The following is a 23,851-nucleotide window of genomic DNA, read 5'->3' as shown; positions in this document are numbered from 1 at the left end:
CTGGGATAGAAGCTACAGTGTTGGTATGTGTGCTGTTTCAGAACAAATTTGGTTTGCAGATGTGTTTTAGATAGTGCTGTTACTGGGGAGGCAGGGTTAAACAGAATATGGCAGGCTGACAAACTGTAGCTTTTTCAAAGTGGTGCTTCTTGAGTAGCAGCACTGGAGTCAGGGCAGTCAGTTTGTGTCCTTCTCTTACAGAGAGAGCGAGCGGCCGCGGATGCCAAGCTGATGAAACTTAAACTTCAAGCCAAAGCCAAACTGGCCTCTCTGAACAAACGCATTGAGGAGCTGACAGAGAAAGGATCACCACTACCTACACAGGCCTTAGCAGAAGAGCTGGAGTATCCCAAGGTTGGGAGAAGGGGGCTATTTAAAAGACATAGCTTCTACTGATAACCTGGTACTGCCTGATGTTTCAGGTCACAGTGACCCAGCAGGGTCTATTTGTCTTATTAGCAGGATATTCATAATTCCAGTAAGAATGCCTGTGCTGTAGGAAGCCTGTCTGTCCAGCTTCTTTGTACTGTGGATGCCCTTGGAGCGCTCAGCTTGATCTCCTTAAGGTCATGGGCTTGTTTCCCTCTGCATAACTCTGGTAATCCATTGTAGCTGAAATCTTTCCTGCAGAAACTGTGTCTATCTGAGCTATGAGTTTCAAAATGTTGCCTGTCATGACAGTACAGCAAAGGTTGGCTGGAGTACAAGGACAAAGAGGTAAGGAGGTTATTGAAACTGGAAGGCAGTAACTTAAATATAAAAACATAAATATTTATTTTTTCCAGTCGTGTGGCTTCCTGAGCCATCATAAAGTTTTATGGTTGACAAACCATAATTGTGTTAACACTAGGTAAAAACTGAGGGGAAAGTGTCCTCTACAAAGACATTAAAGAGGCTATTGGCTGATAACTAGAAGCTCCCACTGGGGCTGGTAATTTTTGAAAACTTGGCTATGTGATCACCAGAACAATGTTTTTGAAGAAAAGTTGATAATATTATGGAAGATAAATGGGATAGAAGTCCAAAATGGTTTCCAGACATCAGATGATTCATTAAACCAGGGAACATAAAGGTTATTTTAGGCATTGAAAAAGACATTAAAATATTATAGGAAACAATAAGAGGTGCCTGTGAGAGCCGTCAGATGAGAGGTGACTACTAATGAAGCGAAGATCAGTTCTATGACTTGTACTGACTATTTTTGATTGAGAGCATCATAAAATCATAGAAATGTGCTTCTGTAATTCCCAATACCAACTTGAGAGTCTTTCTCATTGCAAAGCACCATCTGGTTTCATACATGAAGAATTGAATGATCTCAAGGTCTGACACAATAGAAAAAGCAAAATTTAACCAGTGCACGATCAAACATGAACAGCATTCCGTGGCTGTAGAGGCCAGTGAAGGCCACTGGAGCTGTTTAGCCATGTCACTTGACATTGCTGTCCTGGTGCTGAAGCTCTTTTTCAGCCTACCTATCTGCAGCATGGGTGTGTTAACATCCATGTGCTGTTACATGACTTTGTGTAGACTTGGAGTTGAGGACTGGTGAGTGTTCCTGCTTCAAAAATCAAATTTATCAGTTGAAGAAGGCAAAATGAGAGAAAGCTGATCATCAGTTAATTGGTGCAATATAGATTTTAAAAAGAGACTTTATCTTTTTTACTTACCATTCTAGGTATTCTACTGAGAGTGGCAAGGCCTTGTGTGCAGTGTTGGCATGTTCTGCTCACTTGGAATCAGAAAGATAAATTCTGAGACCAGCAAGAGACTTTCTGTTCTCCCATCATGTTAGTAGCTGCACTTGGGAGACACTCAAAGAGCTTGGTTATTTAGTCAGCCAAAGTCTGAGAGGAAATGTCTTTTCTCTCTACAGTTGTATGAGGAAGATGAGCTTCAATAAAGTGGGCAAACGGTTAAGGGATAATGCTGGTGAATGGATGAATGTAAATAAGCCATTAAGAAAAATGGCCTTCTAATTAGAGGAATGAAGGCTTGAGACAGTCTCCAGTAGACATGGTATGGACCACAGCCTTATTTGGTTTTGGTTAGAACATAGTTTGAGTGAAATTATGTTAGGGCAGTTACCTGCAATATTTTGTATTTGACCCAGAAAGCACTACCTTCTTTCTTGCAAGGTTAGACCTGAGTAGATACAGAGTCCTTTATTTACACTGTTTTCTCCAAGTAGATGCTATCTTGAGTAATGGGGGTATTTCCTAGACAGTTACCCTGCCATAGAGTTGCATGTTATGCTGAAGTATTGAATATTAGCACAGGGCTGTTTTTTTTGTTTTTTTGGTTTTTTTTCTCAGTGATGTGGGCCCTGTGGGAAGGCTGTATTTTAAATATCTAACTAGTACTGTTACTTCCTGGGCTTTTAGCAGAGTGCCTTATTTTGGGGAGAATGGAAATATCAGCTTATGTTGTTCTCTCAGATAGTATTTGCGTACAGAACAATTGAGGCTCCTCTCAAACTTTTGAAGTGGGTAAAGATAAATTATGTTCAGATATAGGAGCTTATACATCTTGTGAAAACATAGCATTTAAAACCTTGAGCTCTTTGTGGCTGTGCTACTGTCCTTACTTGTGGCAATCTCATGTAGTGGTCAGTGTAAGAGGCTTTTTAAAATCCAACTGTGAGTATCAATCCTGAAAGCTAATTACAAGTAAGCAAACTAATCCACCTATCTTCCCCCCAGCAGCTCCTCTGCCCCAGTCTTATGAGTTATGTATATCCTGGCTTCTTAGAGTTTCCTGCATTTCTATTATTTATTCTTCTGTCTTGTTCTATTTCTAAATTTAAGTGCAGCTGAAGCTCCTTTGTCTGTCTGTTCTGCCTCCTGCCAATGACCTTCTCTGTAGGTGAAACAGCTTTTGAGGAACAGGAGCCTCTTACTCTTACTGCACTGATCTTTAAGTACTTCTAAAAGCCTTCACAGTCTTTTCAGTTTTGGTTTAAAGACGTAAATACTCTGTAGAATTCCTGTATTATTGAAGGTGTTTGACCCAATACCTGCCACAAATGGAATGGAAGCTATGTATTTTATAAATGTTCAGTGTGAAATACCCAGCACTGTGTGCTGACAGCAGCTGGAAGTGCTGAGATAAGAATGCAGAGCAGGTTTTCTCTGCTCAGGGACAGGTGGTGAGGGACCTGACCTCACCCAGGTGGAGAGACAGAGAGGAGTGCAGGTGTAGTGTGCTGGGTTGTCTGAGTAGACACAGCCTAAGCACCTTTTTTGTGAAATGTTGTTTACATTTCTTGGTCATAAGCAGAGGATTTAATTGCTTCAGAGTGGAGTAGAACTGATAATTGTTTGCCTTTTCCCTTTGTTTGTATCTAATAAGTTCATTGCTAATAATCCTGTAGTCTAAAAAGATTTCTGTGGGCATTTTCTGTATTTAGAACGTCTACCCCTTTATCACATATAGAATATTCTTCTATAATTAATTTCAAAATGTTTTTATTTCTGGTATTAGAGAAATTTGTGATGTTAAAAAGCCTCAAAAATCAGAGTAGTCATATAATAAATATTGTATTTAATAATCTAATTTGCCTTAGTTTATATGGTGAGCAGTCATGGACTGTTAGCCCTGCCAAGTGCTTTGACGCTTCCCAATTAAAAGCATCTTGTGCATCCCGACACAGAAACAGGGAATATAGTTACTTAATAGGACAACTTCATTTAAAGAAATAAATGTAAAGTTAAGAAATGAAGCAATGTAGTAAAAATAATAATCTGATTAGGAGTCAAGAGTAAAGTAGCATTATAGTGTATTTTTAAAAATTAATCAATGAATTAAATTTATTAACCAGTAATAGTGATAAGTTTAATTTCTTCTGTTTCTCTTCTTCCCACTTTTTTTCCTCTTGCAATGTCAGAAAAATGAAAATACAAGTGAAGGCCACAGAGAGGAAATGGAAGTACTGAAAAAGCAGCTCAGGGAGCAAGAGGAGACTGTTCAAGACCTGAAGAAAGAGCTGGCTGTAGCCCAAGTGAATCTGAAAGATGCTGAAATCAAGTATGCAACACAGGTACAGAAATTTTTTTCTGTTCATCAGTCTGTGTTGCCCACCTCACTGTTTAGACTAATATACTGGTCTTCAATTCCCTTACCTCAATTTTGTCAGTCTTGAGCTTCCTCTAATCACCTAGGTCCATCCATTTCTGCCTTTGGCTTCTCTAAACATTACCTAAGTCTTTCACAATCCCCAAATGATCTTGTCCTGCCCCCCATCCTCTGCCCCGGGCCAGAACCACCCTTGGTGCAGAAGGTGCTCTGCGGGTAAGTGATGGGTTTCACCCTTGGACAGTGGGACTGATGGCTCTCTGAGGAGGGGGAAAAGGGTCCCTGGAAAGGCCTGAATGGGGTGTTCCTTCCTCTGAGTCAGAATTTGGGTTCTTCCCTGTCTACCCTCACTGCACGTACTTGCAGTACGTGGGGCAGTGTTCTTCCAGCTGCCAGGCCTGCCATCACCTCTCTGTGTTCTTCTGTGTTCTGCTCTGTGTGCAGGGCAGCTGCATATCACAGGATGTAACAGCATTAATGGTATGTTGTAGTTAGTTGTGGAAGGATTTTTTTAATACTCTAAATTGCAGGTTTAGCTTTTGAACTGTGAATTGGGCTGCATCCTATACAATTAAAAGCCCAGAAGTTTTATGAACTGCTAATTATATCGTAATAATTTATTATTCTGTGTATTTGTAGGTTAAATTCTATGCTTTTTGCTTTCTTGATCTGAAATCTTATCAGTTGTTATACACATAATTGTAGGATAAAAACACCAAGTAAAAATACTGTTTGATCAAGATGATGTATAGGATTGTCCAGCTGAAAACTCCATCACACACACAATATGCTGGTGCATGTTGAAAGCAAGCATGTGTGTCTGTCAGGTTCATAACCTTATTGGTTTGTTTTTATTTTGTGGTTTATGTTTTCAGCTGAATTCCCTGCAGGAAGTGATTCAGGAGAAGGAAGCTCTCCTGGAAGAGCGTGTGCACCAGCATCAAGCTGAATTGCTCAAGATGGTGGTCCAGCCAGATATGGAAGTAGAGGTGCAACAGGTATATTTGATATAATAATCATATCATGGGAGGAGGAATGAAAATAGAAGACACTCTGAAAGAATAGTTCTCGTTAAAGTAACTCAGGATAGAAAAAATATGCTTTGGTTGTTTGAAATGCTAGCTGGGGCTTTGAGTCCTAGCTTCAATCTGCTGGTTTGCTATCAGTCAAAGAGAAAGAACAGTTGAAAAAAGTGTTACATTATTGTGCTCCAATTCCCTATTCATGAAGCAAAGTAACCTCCTCCTACTGCACCAGGGTTCCAGAATAGGTGTCAAGAACAATTAGTTAATTCAGGCTATCAGAGTAACTGTGTTACAAAAACGAGGTGTATGGATGAAATGTGGGAATCTAAATTTACACTGGTCTCCCCAGTGCTGGAATGGCCTTGTCTCTCTCACAGAATCTGCGCACGCTTCAGAGAAAGCTTGAGGAGCAGGAAGCAGCTCTGTTAGGACAAACTCAGGTGGTAGAACTGCTGCAGCAGGAGTTACACACTGCTGAAAAACAAAACCAGGTACTTGGACATACTTTTTATTGCTTTACTCTGTCTGTGTGTGCGGTGGATGGGACCTTTGTCAGTGGCTCAGAAGTTACCAGATTAGGTTTATTTTGGTACCAGCTTTCCATCATGAAGTCAGCTGGGGTTGCCATCCCTGGGTCAGGCATTAGAGCTGCAGGTCTGTGTGCACAGCTCACAGCAGGTACAGGCAGACAGTGAGTGCTGCAGCTGCCAGCTCTAATGATCTAGGGCAGGTGGACAGGGTCTACATCTATCCATACCCATGCTGCTGACTGTACTTTCAAAGCCAAATACACAAACCTTTGCCAAAAGCAGAAATGCTTAACGCAGTGCTGCCGAAGCCTCAGTGTTTCTGGACTGTAGTGTCAAGGCCAGATCAGAGCAGAAACAGCTATTCTTTGGTATGTCTTGCTGAGAACTTGCTTATATGGTGACATAACTTGTGGAGTGGGATTGGCTCTCACTTCATCAATTTGGAATGTGAAGAGAGATCAAGTCTGTGTATATATGACTATATAGACACGGGCTCCTTGAGACAGGATTAGGAACGCAGCCTCTTAAAATGTTGGTTTGCAGATAGAGGATGAGTGTATTTCTCATTTTTCCAATACCTAAACTTTTGAAAATTCTCCATCCCTTTAGAAGAGACTTACACTGAATCAGTCTCATATTCATCGGGTGCATGATCTCCAGCCAGTCTAATGCTGAACTTCATTTTGGTAATTTTTACACACTTGTGCCGAGCATATTTTCTTTTGCTCTGTGTCTCAGCCAGGCCCACATTGGTGGGTTCTCTTCCTACTGAGAAGAGGTAAAGAACCTCAGTGAGCTGACTTGTACTTGCTACTGGCTGCATTGCTCAGCAGGGTGTATCACAGGGTGCTGGCATGGATATCTTCGTGACATGGCTGTTGGCTTGGCTGGTTGGAGAAGCTCCCTTGGCTTCTCCTAGGCATCTTTGACTTATCTCATACATTCTGTGGTCTGAAGGAGATCTAGTGTAGGTACAAACTTGAGGCCATGTGGCTGAAGCTTACCCATAAAGTAAAAGGAGCTTCTCATCAAATTCTTCCTGAAATTAGCTGTGCTGACCATCCACAGCTCCAGGAGGAGAAAGTTTGACAACAGGAGTTTGGGCAAGTGTAAGGTCTGTTTCTGTCTTTTGGTCACCTTAAATCTCTGGTCAGTGTTTACCAGAGGCTTCTGAGATCTTTCTTAAAGCAGTAGGTACTGTATGGAACCCTCTGTTATCTCCAGACTCATATTTCAGCATTCCCCTTTCACATACACACTTTTGCTCTGGCTTTTTTGTTTTAATTCTACTCAGTAATTGTTGAGTACTCCCTCATTTGTTGTAACTCATCCTCCCCTTTTTGGGAATTTGTTTTCTTCTAAAAGAGAGCTCCTGGCCACTGTTCTATTGCTTCATTTCTCTAAATTCCCTTCCTCTGAATGAAGACTTACCTTTTCTTTACCACAACGACAAGGAGTTGTTTCTCCCAGCATTGCTTTCTTGCAATTTCCAAATTGTGGGGCAGTTTCTTTCTAACAAATTGAAATTTCTGACATGTTTGTTTCCTCCCTTCTGCTACTCAGATATTTTAAAAGGATTTAATGAAAACCTTAAAATATTATTCAACTACTTTGCTTTGTCAAGGTATTTAACTAGTTGAGAGAGAAATTAATTTTTGTATCATTTTACAGACACTCCTAGATCAGTGCCAGAAGATGGAAGTGGAACTAAGCTCCATGAGTGATGTGCTAGATGCAGAGAGACAAGGGTCTCAGGATCTCAGGGAGAAGATGGAGCTGGAGCTAGCTGAGAGGAAGCTGTCTTCCCATCGCTTGCAGGAGGAGGTGCAGTGTCTCTCAGAACAGCTGGAGGAGGCAAGAAGAGCACAAACTGAGCTAGAGGTGAAGTATAAAGACCTGGAAGAGGAACACCAGCTGGAGGTGGATGAGAAGAACCGGCTGCTCAGTCGTCTCGCAGTGGCTGAAGAAGAGCTGCGCTGTGGCCATGCTGTCTGTGGAGCTGAGCAGGAGCGGCTGGAACAGGGCGCTGGCCAGCTCTCAGTGCCATCCCTGGGGCACGGAGCTGCAGCACATGGAGCACGGGGTGAGCAGGCGGGGAGTTAGATGCAGCACGTCCTCAGGAGCCTGACTATCGCTGGATTGCCTTCTTTTTGGCTTTGCTTTTATAACAGTTCATAAGAATGGCTTGATGTAACAATTCCTAATTGCACAGGATACAGAAGTGGTGGCTCTGTCTCAACCTAAGGGCAGCTAGTTCGATACCACCATTCTGCCTTTGGCAGCTGCAAGAGAAGTAAAAGTGTGCGGCAGCATATATGGTGCTTTGCTTGTGTACTCTCCTAGCCTCCTGTCTTTTGGGGCTTATGGATTTCTTGAGCTGGATGTATTTTTTTTAATTGATTTTACTGATTTGTTTGATTTTTTTTTCCATCAGCTTATGTAAGTCCTTTTTAGATGTGCCTTGTTCTTCATAGTCCAAATTTCTACTGAAATTATAAGTAAAACAACCAAGAAAAGTAAACTGTACCATTTTCCCAATAGACCTGTGTTAAAAATAATGACATTGATCTTGCCTCAAGCTCTTATTTCAAACTGATTTTCTTTCAGCTTCTTTATGGCCCAAAGCTGAAGCAGTGACTAAGAGATAAGAGATGTCATAAACTATTGTGCATGTGTGTAAAATGGACAAAGTGTGGTAAAAAGGACAAGAACAAACCTTAACTCTCCTTTTTCCCCTCTGTCAGATGAACTTCTACAGAGATATGAAGAATTTGCCTGCTGTCAGGATGAGCTGAAATCTCAGCCACAAGTGCAGCTCTCTGAACTGGAGCAGCAGGTTTGATATTTTCAAATTATTCTCATTAATTTTTCTGGTCCGTTAAGGTACTGAAGCCAAATTAAATGTCTAGAATTCCTTTTTTATCATGCATTGCTCGAGAATGGCTTTTGTTAGTTCTCTCAGTTGATGGGCAGGCATATTATGACTACAGAAGCCTGGAAAGAAGCAGAAGTCAATTTGAGTAAATTAAAAGTTGCCAATTGATTTTTAAAAAAAAAAAGTTAACCAAACAATCAAAGACTAATATGTATTTATAAATGGTAGTAAAATTTGTCTTTCTCTCCTCCATCCTGTTTAAACAGGATGAATCAACTTCACAGGAAAAAATAGTAGATCAGGAAGACCAGAATGAGAATTCATTCCTACCCACAGAAAACTTGGAAAGACAGAAGACAGAAGGTTGTATAATTACCTTACCTATTTTAATATTCTTAAGAATCATTCTAGAAGTAGTTTCTACGAAATAAGATAGAGCTGAAGTGGTAGCTTTCCCCACTACAAAACGCTGACAATCTGCAAGTGGTACTTCTGGGAGGGGTATTTTTGATAGCTTTTGCTGAAACAGTAAGGGACCCATATATATGCCACATATAAAAAAACCCAGGCAATTGCGTTGGTTTTGAGTGTCTGGTCATAGCACAGTTCTGTTGGAATTTTACTCTAAAACAGTGGATTCCCTCATATATTTACTTCAGGGTCTGGTATGATTGGCACTGTGACAGTACACTGTCTTGATTTTTGAGAAATAGATTCATTTTGCTTCCTGTCATTCAAAGATAATCACCAATAAACCAGATTCCTACAGTCCTAGAACATCATCTTTCTCTTTTTTTGTTCCAAGATCTCAGAGATACAGGTCTTTAATGAACTTCAAGACATTGTTTAGAATCATGGCATGGTTTGGGTTGGAAGGAACTCATAAAGATCATCTGGTACATCACCCCAGTGCCCTGAGCAGGGACATCCTTCACCAGGTCAGGTTGTTCAGAGCCCCATCCAACTTGACCTTGAACATGTCCAGTGGTGGGGCAGCTGACAGCTTCTCTGGGCAATCCAGAGAGAAGCAGCCCTCTTGAAAGGCTGCAATAATGCATCTCTGAAGCCTTTCTTCTCCAGGCTGAACAGCCACAAGTCTCTCAGCCTTGCTTCATGGGAGATATGTTCCAGCCCTCTGATTAAATTTTTGTGGCTTCTTCTGGACTCACTCCAGCAGATCCACATCTGTCATGTACAGGGGAGCCCCAGAACTGGACACAGTGCTCTGAGTGGGGTCTCACAAAAGCAGGGAAGAGGGGGAGAATTATCTTCTTCAACCTGCTGCCCACACCTCTTTTGGTGCAGCCCAGGGTATATTGGCTTTTTGGGCTGCAGGCACGCATTGCCAGCTCTTGTCCAATTTTTAGTTTACCAGAATCCCAGAGTCCTCTGTAGCCTGTTTTCAATCCATTCAATACCATGCTGGTACTGGGGATTGCCCCAGCCCAGGTGTAGGGCCTTGCACTTGGCCTTACTAAAAACCTTGCTGTGCACAAGGGCTGCATGGCTGCATTCCTCAAGCTTGTCCGGGACTCTCTGGGATGGCATCACATCCCCCCAGCAGAAACAGCTGCTCAGCCTGGGCCACCCGCAGGTGTGCCATGGGTGTACTCCACCCAGCTGTCTGTGGCAGCAGTCAGGACACCAAACACTGCCAGTCCCAGGATGGACTTCTGTGCGTCCTGGTTCCCACTTGGCTGGCGAGCCATTGACTGCAGTTCCTTGCACACAGCCAGTTCCTTGCCCCACCTAACAGCCCACCTCAAACCGATATCAGCAATTTAGTAGCAAGGGTGCTGGGGAGACCATATCAAAGGCCTCACAGAAATCCAGCTTTCAATCTGGTATCATGCCCCAGGCTACAATTGAGTACATCCAAAATGCACCTGCAAAACTTCAATTGGCTTTCTTAAAAAGCAGCTCCTCCCTCCCTCTAGTGAAAGGAATTCCACCTGAAAAATGTGGTGACTCAGAGCTTTATTGTCTTGTTACTTAAAGCATCTTTCCCAATGCATGTTTAGCTACATATTTACTTCAAAAGAAGCTTGTGTTGTTGTTGTAATTCTGTTTCCAGTGGGTGTGTTAAACCCTTGATTACTGTTTTTTTTGATGTTCACAAAAATGGGGTCTGTTTTTTAATGCTTCTAAGTTGGTGTTTCTGGGGAAGACACAGTTACTGGCTGCTATGCTAAAAAGCTGAGGTATCACTTAGTACATTAATTAGAATTGAGATGAATTAGAATGTATTTTTCTTGTACATCTATAACAATTTGTAATTTTATTTTTTCCAAATGAAATTTGAAACATTTTGCTACAATAGTTCTTTCTTTCCTCTCCTTTATAAAAATGTTTCTTAAAACTTGAATTTCTATTACCTGTCTTTCAGTATGTCTTGTCTGTATGACAACGATTGTTTTTTTCTAAAAGCTGCTTAAAAGAGCATGTTGGTTGTGTGGTGACCTCTAAATAAAACCAAACCCACATTATCCCATGACAGTACATATCTCCACTACATAAGTGTTATTAACAGCCATGTGTCCTTTCTCAAAAGCTTCTGGGAGAATATCCTGTTGCTATCTAAAGCAAAGTCTTAAGTTTTAAAGATTTTTTTTTTGTGTTTGAATGTTTCAGAAATACCACATTTGCAAGTTGTTCTCCAGAAGTCTCAGCAGGAAGCTGTGATGGTTGCAGAAGATGCAGAACAGGTAATGATTAAGCAGCTGAAATAAGCTAAAACTAAAATAGGTCAAGGACTGGCCTTAAAACAGCTAAGCTGTCATGGTCTTTTTAACCAATCCTCTTTGAAGGTTATTATTAACTGGATTAATGTTGAAAGACAGAAATAGCTTCCAAATACAGCTTTCACTGTGTTAGTAACAGACTGTGTTTCCCTTTGCTGTCCATGTGCATTTCTTGTGTCCTTCATCCATCCAGTCCACATTTGTGCTATTTTCTACCTGTTTTGAGTTAGTTTTTCAGCAGAACCATGGGCTAATCTGAGACAGGTCTCTGGAAATGAAATTCCAAAGGCACAGCTGTCATTATATAAGATTCCTTTCAAACCATTACCACTGCCCTGATGGGCACCTGGCTGACTGACTGGGGGAGCTGTGTGCTCCATGAAGGGGGACAGGTGGCCACTGTCCTTGTGCTGCTCCAGCGTGTCCAGCTGCCTCAAAGAGTTGGCTGTTTTTAACCTTCTGGGACTTAAAGTGGTTGTTTCATTATTAAACCAGACTTTTTAAGAGCGGCTCTCCTTTAATGGTTCCCCATAAACTGTTTCTGCCCTCCAAGTCTTTACAGTGCAGCAACTTATTGGTGGGCTGTTGATCCAAGCTGTCTGGGGAGGATTTGCGAGTGCTTTTCTTTTGTAATCTGTTTTAGGGGATGGGAAGAAACCTAAAGATAGTTATTTGGAGAAAGCACTTTGTTCCAGGTGCTTTGTCTAGTGCTTTCACTTTGGGCATGGACACAGATTGAAAGAATGGGTTCTATCTTGCTTCTTTGCCATGTTAAATGGAGAGATTGAATAGGGGACAAAACCTCCTTATTCTGAGGCTATGAATAGGATGCCATGAAATTGTGACTGGTTAAGTACACTAGAGGGCTTAGAATCACAGGAGAACTTAAACAGTTCCGAGTCATACTATCTTGCAATCAGGAGAGAAAGGGAAAAAAGGGAATATGAAGTTGTTGTTACAATTCTGAAGCCAGAATCTCTCATGCTACAACTTCAGAAAATGAAACTTAGCAAAAGTGACCTGGGAAGTCACAGAATCACAAAATAGTTGGGCATGGCAAGGACATCTGGAGGTCACCTAGTCCACCCCCCACTGCCAAGACAGAGTCCCCCTGTTATTAGCAAGGCTTCTTGTTTATTGCAGAAGCCAGCTTGAGACAGCTACAAATGCTACAAAATGTGGAAAGCAGATACTTCCAGAAATGGCCCTTTCACAAGACTCAAAGGAAAAATGATGCCTACTATTTTCTTTTAGGCAAGAACAGATGGCTTTACCAATAGAAGCAAGCAATTTACTGAGGAAAGTTGTCCACCTGGAATTCTAGACTATATTGCTGCAGAGAAACAGAAAGAGCTGTCTGTTTTGCTGCTGGAACTGAAAGAAGCCCAAGAAGAAATAACTTTTCTGAAAAGCCAGCTCAAGGGCCCTAGTGGCCAAACTTCTACAGGCAGCCAAACAGAAGGTAACCAGCTGGAAGAGAATTCACAGATACAGTGTCTGGAGAGGGAGGAGCAGAAGACTTCAGATTCACAGAGTGTTTCCTTACTGAGAGAAACAGAAATGCAGCAAATTGGATTTCTTCAGGAAAATGGAATCGGCTTCCAAGAAGAACCTCAGGGAAGCCCTGGCACATCTCAGTCTCAAGATATGATCAAGTTACAAAACCAAATTACAGAACTGCAAATAATTCTGCAGAAATCAGAAGAATCCTTTAGGAAAGAACTAGAAGAAAAATGTGCAGAAATAAATAGGCTAAACGAGTTGGCTGAGGAATACAAGAAAAAAGGAGAGGATCCTGACAGTACGTTTTGTGTTTTGACTGAAGAACAAGATCAGCTCTTGTGTCAGGCCAAAGAACTTTCTACCATAACAGAACTGAAGGAGCAAGTGAATCAACTGGCAGAAGAGCTAGCTCTTTCAGAAAAGCAGAGACTGTCAGACAGTCAAAGCAGGCTTCTAAGAGAGCAAATCCAGAGCCTTAAAAATGAATTTAAATCCAAGGATATAAAAATTGAAGCTTTGCAGAAGGACTTGGATGAAGCACAACTTCAGCTTTCTGACCAGGACATGCAACTAAAGGATCTGAGAAGTCAGGTTGAGACAAAGGAATGTGAAGTACTTGATCTAGGACAACTTTTGAGGAAGAATACAGCAGAGATGGAAGAGCTTTCCCACAAGTTAACCTTAAAGGGACGCGAGGCAGCAAGCCTGGAACAGCTTGTTGCTGAGCACACCAAGTTTATAGAGAGCCTGCAACAAGCCTTGCTGGAAAAGGATCGACAGATGGCAGAGATCAGTGTCAGCATGTCTGAGAAAATGGTCCTGCTGAATGAAGAGAAATTTTCTCTAGGAAATGAGCTGAAGAGTCTTAAGGAGCAGACTAGTCTGTTATTTAAAGCTCAGGAAGAAAAAGAACAGAACGTAGCAACAAAAGATACATGTCTGAAGTGTGGGGTATCCAAGCAGCAGAATGAGACAGAAGCAGTGAGTAAAGAAAATGAGGAATTAGTAAATCAAGTTGAACTTCTGAGAAAAGAAAATGAGCAAGTAAAGCGGAAACTGCAAGCAGTACTTGTGAACAGGAAGGAGCTTCTGAAGAAGGTAACCAGATTGGAGAATGAATTAGAGCAACTGAGTAGAGAACAAAAATCAGAAACCTCAGTGGCTCAGGCATCTACAGGGGAGGAAGATGTGAGAAGCATCATGAGCAAAGAAATGGGTCTTGAAAACCATCCCCGTGAGGACTATCTGAGTCAGCTGCTTTCTGAAAAGGAATCTGAGTTGCAGAGCATCCGGAAGGAAAAAGAAACTATTGAAGCACAACTGCAGGCAGTGATTGAGGAAATGAGGCAAAGCTTGCAAGATAAGGCAAACACTGCTTCAGTTAAAGATGAAATCATGGAGCATCAGACAATTCCTGACAAAGTAACTCAAACCAATGAAAGCCCAGAAGATGATGAAGAAAATGAGAAGAATAGTTCAGCAGGTACAAATCTGGAAGAAGAACAAAAGTCTGCTCTTAGAGAAAGGATCTCAGTTCTTGAACAAGAAAAAGAACAACTTCAAAAAAAACTTCAAGAAGCTCTCATATCTCGCAAAGACACTATAAAAAAGGCTCAAGAAAAAGACAGGCATCACAGAGAACAACTAAAACAGCAAAAAGACGATTACAACATCCTGCAAGAACAATTTGATCAGCAAAGCAAAGAGAAGGACAGCATCCAGGCTCAGCTCAGACAGCTCCAAGAGCAGAAAAGATCAGCAGAGAGTGTTTTTGGGAGTCAAACTATGTTGGATTCTTCATACGTGGAAGCAGAAGATACAACGAATAACAAGCTTTTACAGGTTGCAGATATTTCTGAGGAAGAGTGGAAAAAAAACCTTGACAAATTGCAGACAGAGAAAGAGCAATTGGAATGTAATGTCAGCCATATGCAAAAGGAGCTTGCTCACAAATCAGAATTAATCTTTGATTTGCAGCAGCACATAGCACAGTTGTTTATAGAGATAGAAGGGCTGAAGAGAACCTCTGACCAAGCTAAAGCTAAGGGAGCAAGTCTTCAGACAGAATTGGAGGAGAATCAAGGAAGAGTTTCTGGAGTGGCCAGTCTGGAAGACTTGAAAATACTTATGCATCAAAAGGATGATGAAATTGAATTTCTTAACCAGCAGTTAAAGGAGAAAAGTGACACTCTCAATAATGTGCAGGCACAGTTGCTGGAAAAAGAGGAATCAGTCCAAAGGCTGTGTAGTCAGTTAGGAGCTCAGGCTCAGGTGCATGAGGAGCAAAGCAAGCGACTACAAACGGAGATGCTTGAAATTCAGGAGAAGCAAGAAGACAATGCAGAAGCAGCTAAGCAGAAAAATCAAATGCAGAGAAAGTTGCAAGCAGCACTTATCTCTAGAAAAGAGGCACTAAGGGAGAGCAAATCTCTAAAAGAAGAGCTAGCTAATGCTAAAACTACTATTGACAATCTTTCTGTCAGGCTGACAAATATGGAAAGCCAAATATGTGGCCATGTTAAAGAAACTGATACCTTAACAGAAAAATTAGCATGCCTTGCTGAAGAGCGAGAAAAACTTACTGCAGAAATTGATAAACTACTTAGAGAAAATCAGAATCTTGATGGATGCTGTAAAAACCTTACACTTACTCTGGACAGAGTTGTTCTAGAGAAGGAGGAGCTGGAGAAGGATGTGGAATCATTGAAGAGCTTTCAAGCCACTGAGAGTTCTGAGTGGCAGGAGAAATACAAGGAGCTTCAGGGAGAATATGAAACTCTGCTGCTGTCCTATGAGAATGTGAGTAATGAGGCTGAGCGAATTCAGCGTGTGTTGGAAACTGTTAGGCAGGAAAAGCAGGAAATTTTCGTTCAGCTAAAAGGGGCTGAAGCAAAAAAACAGGAAACAGATAAGCAGCTACAGGAAGCTGGACAGGAAATTGATGAAATGAAGGAGAAAATGAGGAAATTTGCAAAATCAAAGCATCAAAAGATCCTGGAACTAGAGGAGGAGAATGAGAAGCTTAGAGCAGAGATGCATTTTACAGATGGAGAGCTACACAGGACTGGAGACAGCTTTACAAACACTAGCCTGAAAGAAGATCTGGAGTGCTCTAGGAGGGAGTGCCAGTCTCTTTCTACTCAGCTTGAGACAGTAATGGCTGAAAAGGAGTCTCTTAATCAAGAGATTGTAGACTTGAAGTGCCTTTTGCAGGTAACAGAATCTAAGCTGAAGGAAAGCAGAGAACTTGTAGACAGGTGTGTTGCCCAGCAGACAGCAGGGGAACAAACTGAGGCAGTTGCCACACCACCACCAACAGAAGAGTCTGAAAATCAAGTGGACGTCACTTTTCAACCAGAGCTCCCTGCTGCAGAGCTGGAACAAGAGGCATTTGGAAGGGATAGATCTTGTGAGGATCCTGGTCTCTACAGACAGCAAATAGCTGAGCTCACCAGGCGAATCACAGAGATGGAAGATAATAGAAGGGCTTCAGAGCAACAGCTGGGTGACATCAGCAGGTGTGTTGAGACTTTAGATAGTGAGAAAAGGGCTTTAGAGCACCAAATGGGAGAGAAAGTCCTTGAAGTGAATGATCTGCAGGCTACAGTAGCAAAGATGGAGCAAATGGTCCAAGAAGCCAGAGATGACCTGGTCAGAATGACAGCACTGAAGGATGCTCTAGAGGCTGAAAAGGATGACTTGGAAGAAAGGCTCATGAATCAGCTGGCAGAACTTAATGGAAGTATTGGAAACTATCAGCAAGATGCAGCAGACTTCCAAATCAAAAATGATCAACTGAAACATGAACTTCAGAGTTTGCAGAGAATGATGCACAAACTGGAGGAGGAGAAAAGTCAGATGGCAAAGGAGAAAAGTGAAGCAAGTTCAGAAAAGCAAAAGGAATTTGTAGAAAAGCTAAAATACAATTGGAGAGGAGAAAGCAGCACACACATAAAGGAGCTTCAAGAACTGCTGAAACAGAAACAGCAGGAGATTAAGCAGCTGCAGAAGGACTGTATCAAAAGCCAGGAAAAGAACAGTAGTTTAGAAAGAACAGTTAAAGCTCTGGAATTTCTGCAGAGTGAGACTCAGAAAGAGGTGGAAGCAGCCAAAGAAATTTCAGCTAAAGCAGTTGAAGACACCAAGAAAGCCCAGGCAGAGCTTGCTCACTGCAGAGTAGTGTTGGATGACACTCAGAGTGAGGCAGCAAGGGTTCTAGCTGAGAGTATCAAGGTGAAAGAAGAGTTGCAAGCACACAAAGAGAAAATTAAAATTCAAATGAAGAAAAAGGACGAGGACTTTGAGAGAAGACTGGAACAGGAAGAAGACAAGCACTCAAAGGAGATCAAAAACATGGAAGAAAAGCTGGCAACATTGCAGAGGGAGAAAGACCATATGGAGACAATAGTTGGTGATCTGCAAGACTCCTTGAAGACAAAGGATCAAGAAGCCAAGCAACTGGAAGGCAATCTAAACAAAGCACTAGCCCAGCTTGCAGCCTTCACCAGGAGCATGTCTTCCCTTCAGGATGATAGGGATAGAGTGATAGATGAATCAAAAACATGGGAGAAGAAATTCACTGAAACTATTCAAAAGAAGGAAGAAGAAATACGTTTGAAAGAGGAAGCTTGTATTGTGCTACAGGACCAGGTGAAACACATGACCATGCATGTGGAAGAACTCCAGACTCATATAGCCAGGTAAAAAAGCTGTGTCAGGGGAGGTTTATCAGGAAAAGGTTACTTTGTTACCTGCACAAGGACATGGGGTGATCACTCTAGAACAGACCTTCTTCACATCCTTAGAATACTGTGTTAAATCTGTTCTCTGTGAGAAGCACTCACCATCTGATTACTCTCCAGAGTATATCAAATTTCAGATTAATTAAAGAGTTTCTTTTGCACTGAGAAGTCAAGAGAGCATTGGGATACATAATTCTAGTTTAGTCCCAAAATAAATTTTAAGGGGAAGATGGAGCTATGGAAACCTATCAAAATGTGTATACATCTGTGTATTTCCAAAATTTAAAACCAAACCATTCTTATACGAGTGAAGTTGTTTTATATATATATACTGTATCTTTGTATGATGAAGTATTAAATGGATATCAGAGGTATCAGAACAGCAATTTCATTGTGGGATGGCATGGGGATGTTTTTATTGCTAGCTACAATGGATGAGAGAAGTAATGTAACAACAGAAAGGTGATAACATTCAATGTTTAAGTGAACACTTTTTTTAGTATTGACATGAATAACTTTAAAAGAATATATTCCCTGCCACCACCTCTTTAAGGCAGTAGTACAGTCATAACTTTAAAAGATATCTTGAATTTTAAATTGAGAGATGTTTCCAGCTTGCTTTCTGTAAGTAAAACAAATCCTGTGGCTTTTCTAAATTAGAATAAGAACAGAGTTGGTGTGGGTTTAGATACTGAGATACTTTGTGGATTTTTGACCAACTTAATCTTTTCTCTTTTCAGGCTGGAATGCAACAAGAAAAACTGGAAGGCTGACTGCAGGAAGGAGATTCAGCATCATCAAAAGACATGTGAAATGTTGCAGGAGGAAAAAAAAGAGCTTTTGACTCAGCTTGAGGGGTCTCAGGAACTGTACAGCAAGTCTCAGAGTGAACAGCAGGAACTGGAGTCAGAAATCAGCAGCCTAAGAAACCAGCTTGCTGACTTACAGAATTCCTTCACCAAATGTGAGCTGGCCAGGGAAGAGCTGGGGACTGTGGTCAAGCAACAAGAGATGAGTATCCAGAATTTTAAACTCAGCTGTGAGCAGCTTGAAGCTGACCTGCAAGCTTCGAAGGACTTAACAAATAAGCTGCATGAAGAAACCAGTGCCAAAGATCAAAAGATCATGAGTTTGCTGTCTGCCAAAGAAGAAGCAGTGATGGCTGCTCTAGCTGAATTACAGCAGCAACATTCTGAAGAGATTAAAGAGTTGGAGTGTAGGCTAAGTAAGGAGGAAGATGATAAAAAAGCCTTGGAAAATGAGAAGAACAAGTTTCTTGACAAACTCGATCATCTCACTGAAAAGATGAAGATAAGCAGAGAAGAAAGTAAGCAGCAGAAGGCACAGCTGGACTCCTTCACCAAATCCATGTCATCTCTGCAGGACGACCGAGACCGCATTCTGAGGGACTACAAGCAGCTTGAGGAACGCCATCTTGTTATAATCCTAGAAAAAGACGAGGTAATTCAAGAGGCTGCTGCTGAAAACAACAAGCTCAAGGAAGAAATGAGAAGTTTCCATAGCCAGATGGATGACCTCAATTCTGAGAATGCCAAGCTGAATGCAGAGTTGGTGCGGTACAGAGAGGACCTTAATCAAGTGATTTCAATAAAAGACTCCCAACAGAAGCAACTTCTCGAAATACAGCTTCAGCGGATCCAAACTCTGGAAAATGAGAAGGCAATCATAGAAAAACAGCTGAAAGAGTCTGAGCATACTCAGGATGATCTCAGGAAGTGCATGGAAGCCTTAAGAGAGGATAAAGTCAGTATGTCTCAAGAGATTGAAACTCTTATGTCCTCTCTGTCACAGGTGCAGAGTGAAATGGCAGCATTACATGAGGGGAGTCCCATTGTGGAGTGTCAAGCAGAACTGAAGGCTCGAGAGAAAGAGGTACAACAACTGAGTCACGAGCTTTCCCTCTCCCAGAAAAGATTAAGAGAACTTGAGGGGGAGCTAGAAGGTGTTCAGAGGGATGCAGCCAAGAGAGTGGGAGAGGCTGAGGACAGGCTTCGGAAGGAATTGAAGCACCTGCATCATGATGCAGGGATAATGAGGAATGAAACCGAGACAGCTGAGGAGAGAGTAGCAGAGTTGGCACGGGACTTGATGGAAATGGAACAGAAATTGCTTGAAGTCACAGATGAAAACAAAGATCTCAGAGCTCAAATTCAGTCTTTTGGGAGGTCCATGAGCTCTCTTCAGGATAGCCGAGACCAGGCCAATGAAGAGCTTCATATTTTGAAACAGAAATATTCTGCAGACTTGGAGGAACAAAAGAGTCTAGTGCAGAATCTTCAGACACAGATGGCTCAGCTACAAGAGGAACAATGTTCCACTGTCAGGGACCGAGATATGGTGAGGTCTGAGCTGACAGAACTGCAGAAGGCTATTGATGAAAGAGGTCTTTTGGCCCAGATTGAGAAACTTAATCAGCAACTCAGAGCTAAAGATGATGAGCTTCTCCACTTGTCTTTGGAATTGGAAGGCTCTTCCAACCAAGTCAAATCTTTCTCCAAGGCTATGGCAAGCCTACAGAATGACCGAGACCGTCTGCTGAATGAATTGGACAAAACACATAAGATTGAAGAAGTGAAACAGCGAGCGGAAGGGAGCATTTCCACCACTGCTTCGGAAGTGCAGAGTCTGAAGAAGGCACTGGCCTCCTTGCAGAGTGACAGAGACAGAGTAGTAAGTCCATGTTCTCTCTTCCTGCTCTTACTTTAAGCACTGCAGGAGGTTTGGATCTTCAAGTCTTAAAATTCAGCATGCTTAGGTCTGGTAATTGCAATGTGATGCATAGATCAGGATGCATCTTCATGGAATCACATGAAGATAGTGTTGATTCAAAGGGAATAGTTGAGATTCAAAGGGTCTTCTGGAGATCTGCTAGTCCAGCCCCCCTGCACAAACAAGGATTCTGGAATAGGTTGCTCTGTACAATGCCCTGTTGGATTTTGAATTAGTAAATATTCCACAGCTTCTCTGGCCAACCTGATTTTTCATGTATCTGGAAACGGTTTCCAGAATTAGTTTCTCCCTCGCTTTCCCAGGGATGGAGATGAGGCTGACCAGACTGCAGGTTCACAATTCTTCTTTCTTGCCCTTCTTGTAGGTAGGGATGATATTTGCTTTCTTCCAGTCTTCAGGAACCTCTTGGGTCACCATGACCTTTCAAAGGTAATGGAGTTGCCTCCCAGCAACCTTAGCATTTGTGGGCATGCTCCATCAGACCCCATTGATTCAGTATGGGCCATCTGTATTATTTTCTCTGGCATGGAGGCTGTGATTCCGTTGTTAACTTCCCAGGGTGGTTTCTCTGTTAGCTTGGTTTAAAATATGAAATCATTGAAATAAGGTCCCTGTTAACCTGCATAGTTCCCATCTGTGTCAGCTCATTTGATTTGCCTTAGATTTCTAAAAGAGACTAGAACGAAGGCTTGAGTTTCCTCTTCCTCTTGGCAGCTGACTTTCAAGGCTCATACAAGACCTTGCAGATTCCTTTTGACATCCTTGCCTGCAAACTGGATGTGTCTGTGTTTGTATAGTCTCCCACAGTGCAGCCCAGCAAGTTCCAGAGTTCTTGTTGCTGGTCAGAAGACAGACTTTGACAGTCAGGTCCCACTGCCACTCATTGAGCACTCTCCTGTCTCCAGAGTCAGTCATGTGACCTTTTCTCCCTCCACATAAGAAATGCTCTTAAACAGTTCTAAGTAATAAACCTGATGTTTGTTCAGCTGTCACACAATGATGTTTCTCTTTAATTCCAGGTAAGAGAGCTGGAGAATCTGCAGCAACAATACATCCTGGTTGGGGTGGAAGCTGCTGAGAATTCTTGCTTAAAGGCACAGCTGCAGCAATGGGAGCAAGAGGCAGACAAACAGCTTCGTCTACAAGAACAGCTGAGGCAGGAAGGAGTTGTGTACCAGCAGGAGCTCCAGCAGCTCAGGTGAGCTGTCTGCTCCCTGCCTCGGCAAGGTTGCAAATGTGTTTGTTTCTCTCAAAGAGCAGTTGTGGGCAGAGGCGGAGGGAATGCTGAGAGCCTCAGCCTGGACTGTGCCAAGTGACACTGAGCACTCTGCCCTGGCCAGGAGAGGACATGTATTTCCCTTGTCCAGTTTCTGCCTCAGAATTACAGCCCAGCATCTTGCAGGTCAATGCCTGTGTGAAATAGATCAATGACGTTTTTGTTTTTATTTCCTTCATCCAGTGGTGGTCAGTATCATCTGTTGGAGAGGAAACTGAGGCTGTTTCTTGTATTGGAACTTATGTATATGATCACAGTACTCTCCATTCCAGGTTGCTGCTGAACACCCTTTATTATCCCACTGATATCATAGTTTAGAGCATACTACTTTTGTATGGATTAGTCTTATTTCACTTGCTCTGTGTCTTCTAGTTTGTTTTTTTTTTAACTCTGTAATTCAAGTCTAGTAAAATTGTCTTATCCAACTGGACTAAAACTAGTCAGACAAATATGCTCTGTTCTGTAAACAAGCAGAAATGCTTTCAGATATTTCAGAGATCCATTTAAGAATGCCTGAGGCTTGAATGAAAAGGGTAGGATTTTCTTTGTGGAAAGGTCTATGGCTTATCTTTGTCCAGAGTGATATAAAAACCTGTAGTTCTCTCCCTCCCCCTACTCCCAATCTGACCCTCAAATTAACACTTCAGATCTTGTAAAGTTTGAAGCATCTTACAAATTTTATTTATCCTGACAAAAGAACAGGAGGTTTATTTCCTGTGCAGCTTTTACACTATACATGAAGTGATGGCCTCGGGTTGGTGCGGTGTGGTCAGTACTGTGGGTCTGGTGCACATATGACCTGCAGAGAAATTATTATGGGGAAAAGTGGCATTGCCAGTGATTTCTTTGACAAAACTCTCTACAGTGAGATCAAAACAATGTCCAGGCACACAAAGTATGAAAAAGTCACCCTAGGACAGCATGGAACAATCCAAAGGGTTCAACCAAATACAGAAAACTTCCTTAAACCGCTTTTAAGGTTCCTGTACTTAAGTGGTTTTTTTTGTTTGTTTGTTTTGGCTTGGTTATAAAACTTTGTGTCTAGCATGAAGTGATGATTGAACCACCCTTGGTTCATTCTTAGCTGGGCACCTGGTCATCATAAGTGATACTGATAACTTCCCTTGTTTATGCTGGGCAGACAGGAGAAGACCACCTGGGAAAAGCAGAGCAGCAGCATGAAGGAGCAGTACCTGATGGCCATTGCAGAGAAGGACAAGCAGCTGAGTCATTTACAAAGGATCACACAGGAAATGAGGCTGCCCTTCAGCAAGTTTCAAACCGTAGAGGAACAGCACCAAAGCAAGGTGGGTGGAAAGATACAGATTCTTTACTGGAAATGTGAAGCTTGAAACTCGGCCATAAGAGCATGTGTTACCTGTATCCAGCTCCTGCAGACAGTAGCATGGGATGTGGTTGTGAGGCCTCCAACAATAATACCAACAGTCTAACTTGCATCACTGCAAGTTGTAGAAATTATGGCATACCCTTAAGTGCTCTTCATTAAGTCCTGGTTTCCAGTGTTTCAAGAGAGAGACGGTAAAAGAGACAGGGCTTCCGAGGCACCTTGGGTCCTTTGTAGTGGCATGAAACTTCTCAGGTGTGTATTCTGGCTGGTTTGGAATTGCCCTCTTGCACTGTCTTTGAATCTAAGATTTTCTGCCTTAGTTCTCATTTTAATTTCAGATCTTAATTTTTAAGTTTTCTATTGAATTTTTCTTGCTGTTTTTACTGTAACAGGTATCTGCAATCCTGGTTCAAGCCCAGATATGCTGAGGCTTGAATACTGCACTTTCTCTCTTACTCCCCCTGTATACCGTCCTAAAAGTGGAGTGGAATGTGTTTGGTATTTTGCTTGTCTAGGGAAGGCTGCATGCACAGTGCAGTGCATCAGAGCCAAGACAGAATTGTCCCAGCCGTGTCTGCAGTGTCCCAGTGGTTTATGTCAGTGGATGGGGTAGCAAATCTCCATTATCCCCTTGATACACCCATGCATACATGCAAAGAAAAAGCTTGAACAATGTTCATGTGATGCTTTCCAGGGGGATTCTTCAGAGCTGGCCCCTGGTCTTTGTTGATTAGAGCAGTGTGGACATTGCTTTAAGTTTTTGTTTGTTTTTTCTTATTCATGTGCCTTTTTTGTTTTTCTTCCTGTGTTGCAAACAGCTCTAAGACAACTTTTGAGTAGGACCCATCATATGTGCAAGTCTGGTGATCTTTCCTGACTGTTTGTATTTTCAGATGGCTTTTAGGATATTTCTGTTTATTCCCCATTTTCTCTTTTCTCTGAGCAGATCAAGTTCCAGGTCTAGGAATAATGTTAAATTTGACCAT

At 42.0% G+C, this 23,851-nt stretch overlaps 1 protein-coding gene across 3 annotated transcripts in view; it reads left to right on the top strand.

Annotated features, from left to right (window-relative positions):
* Positions 1–23,851, top strand: part of GOLGB1 (golgin B1) — a 36,781-nt gene that overhangs the window by 6,584 nt on the left and 6,346 nt on the right. Inside the window, exons 5-16 of one of the 3 annotated variants that reach the window (XM_021546973.3) lie at positions 202–354; positions 3,887–4,039; positions 4,950–5,072; positions 5,477–5,590; positions 7,301–7,712; positions 8,374–8,465; positions 8,771–8,867; positions 11,136–11,209; positions 12,500–17,448; positions 18,231–20,181; positions 21,261–21,439; positions 22,659–22,824. In XM_021546973.3, the coding sequence (XP_021402648.2) occupies positions 202–354; positions 3,887–4,039; positions 4,950–5,072; positions 5,477–5,590; positions 7,301–7,712; positions 8,374–8,465; positions 8,771–8,867; positions 11,136–11,209; positions 12,500–17,448; positions 18,231–20,181; positions 21,261–21,439; positions 22,659–22,824 (8,463 nt within the window). Of the gene's footprint in view, positions 1–201; positions 355–780; positions 2,020–3,886; positions 4,040–4,949; positions 5,073–5,448; positions 5,591–7,300; positions 7,713–8,373; positions 8,466–8,770; positions 8,868–11,135; positions 11,210–12,499; positions 17,449–18,230; positions 20,182–21,260; positions 21,440–22,658; positions 22,825–23,851 lie in introns of those variants that run through there. The other 2 variants (XM_021546974.3, XM_021546975.3) reach the window with 2 other exon arrangements.

Source organism: Lonchura striata, chromosome 5, assembly GCF_046129695.1.
Source record: "Lonchura striata isolate bLonStr1 chromosome 5, bLonStr1.mat, whole genome shotgun sequence".
Classification (NCBI taxonomy): domain Eukaryota; kingdom Metazoa; phylum Chordata; class Aves; order Passeriformes; family Estrildidae; genus Lonchura; species Lonchura striata.
Note: the sequence above shows the minus strand (reverse complement) of the source record. Positions and strands in the feature narration are given on the sequence as shown.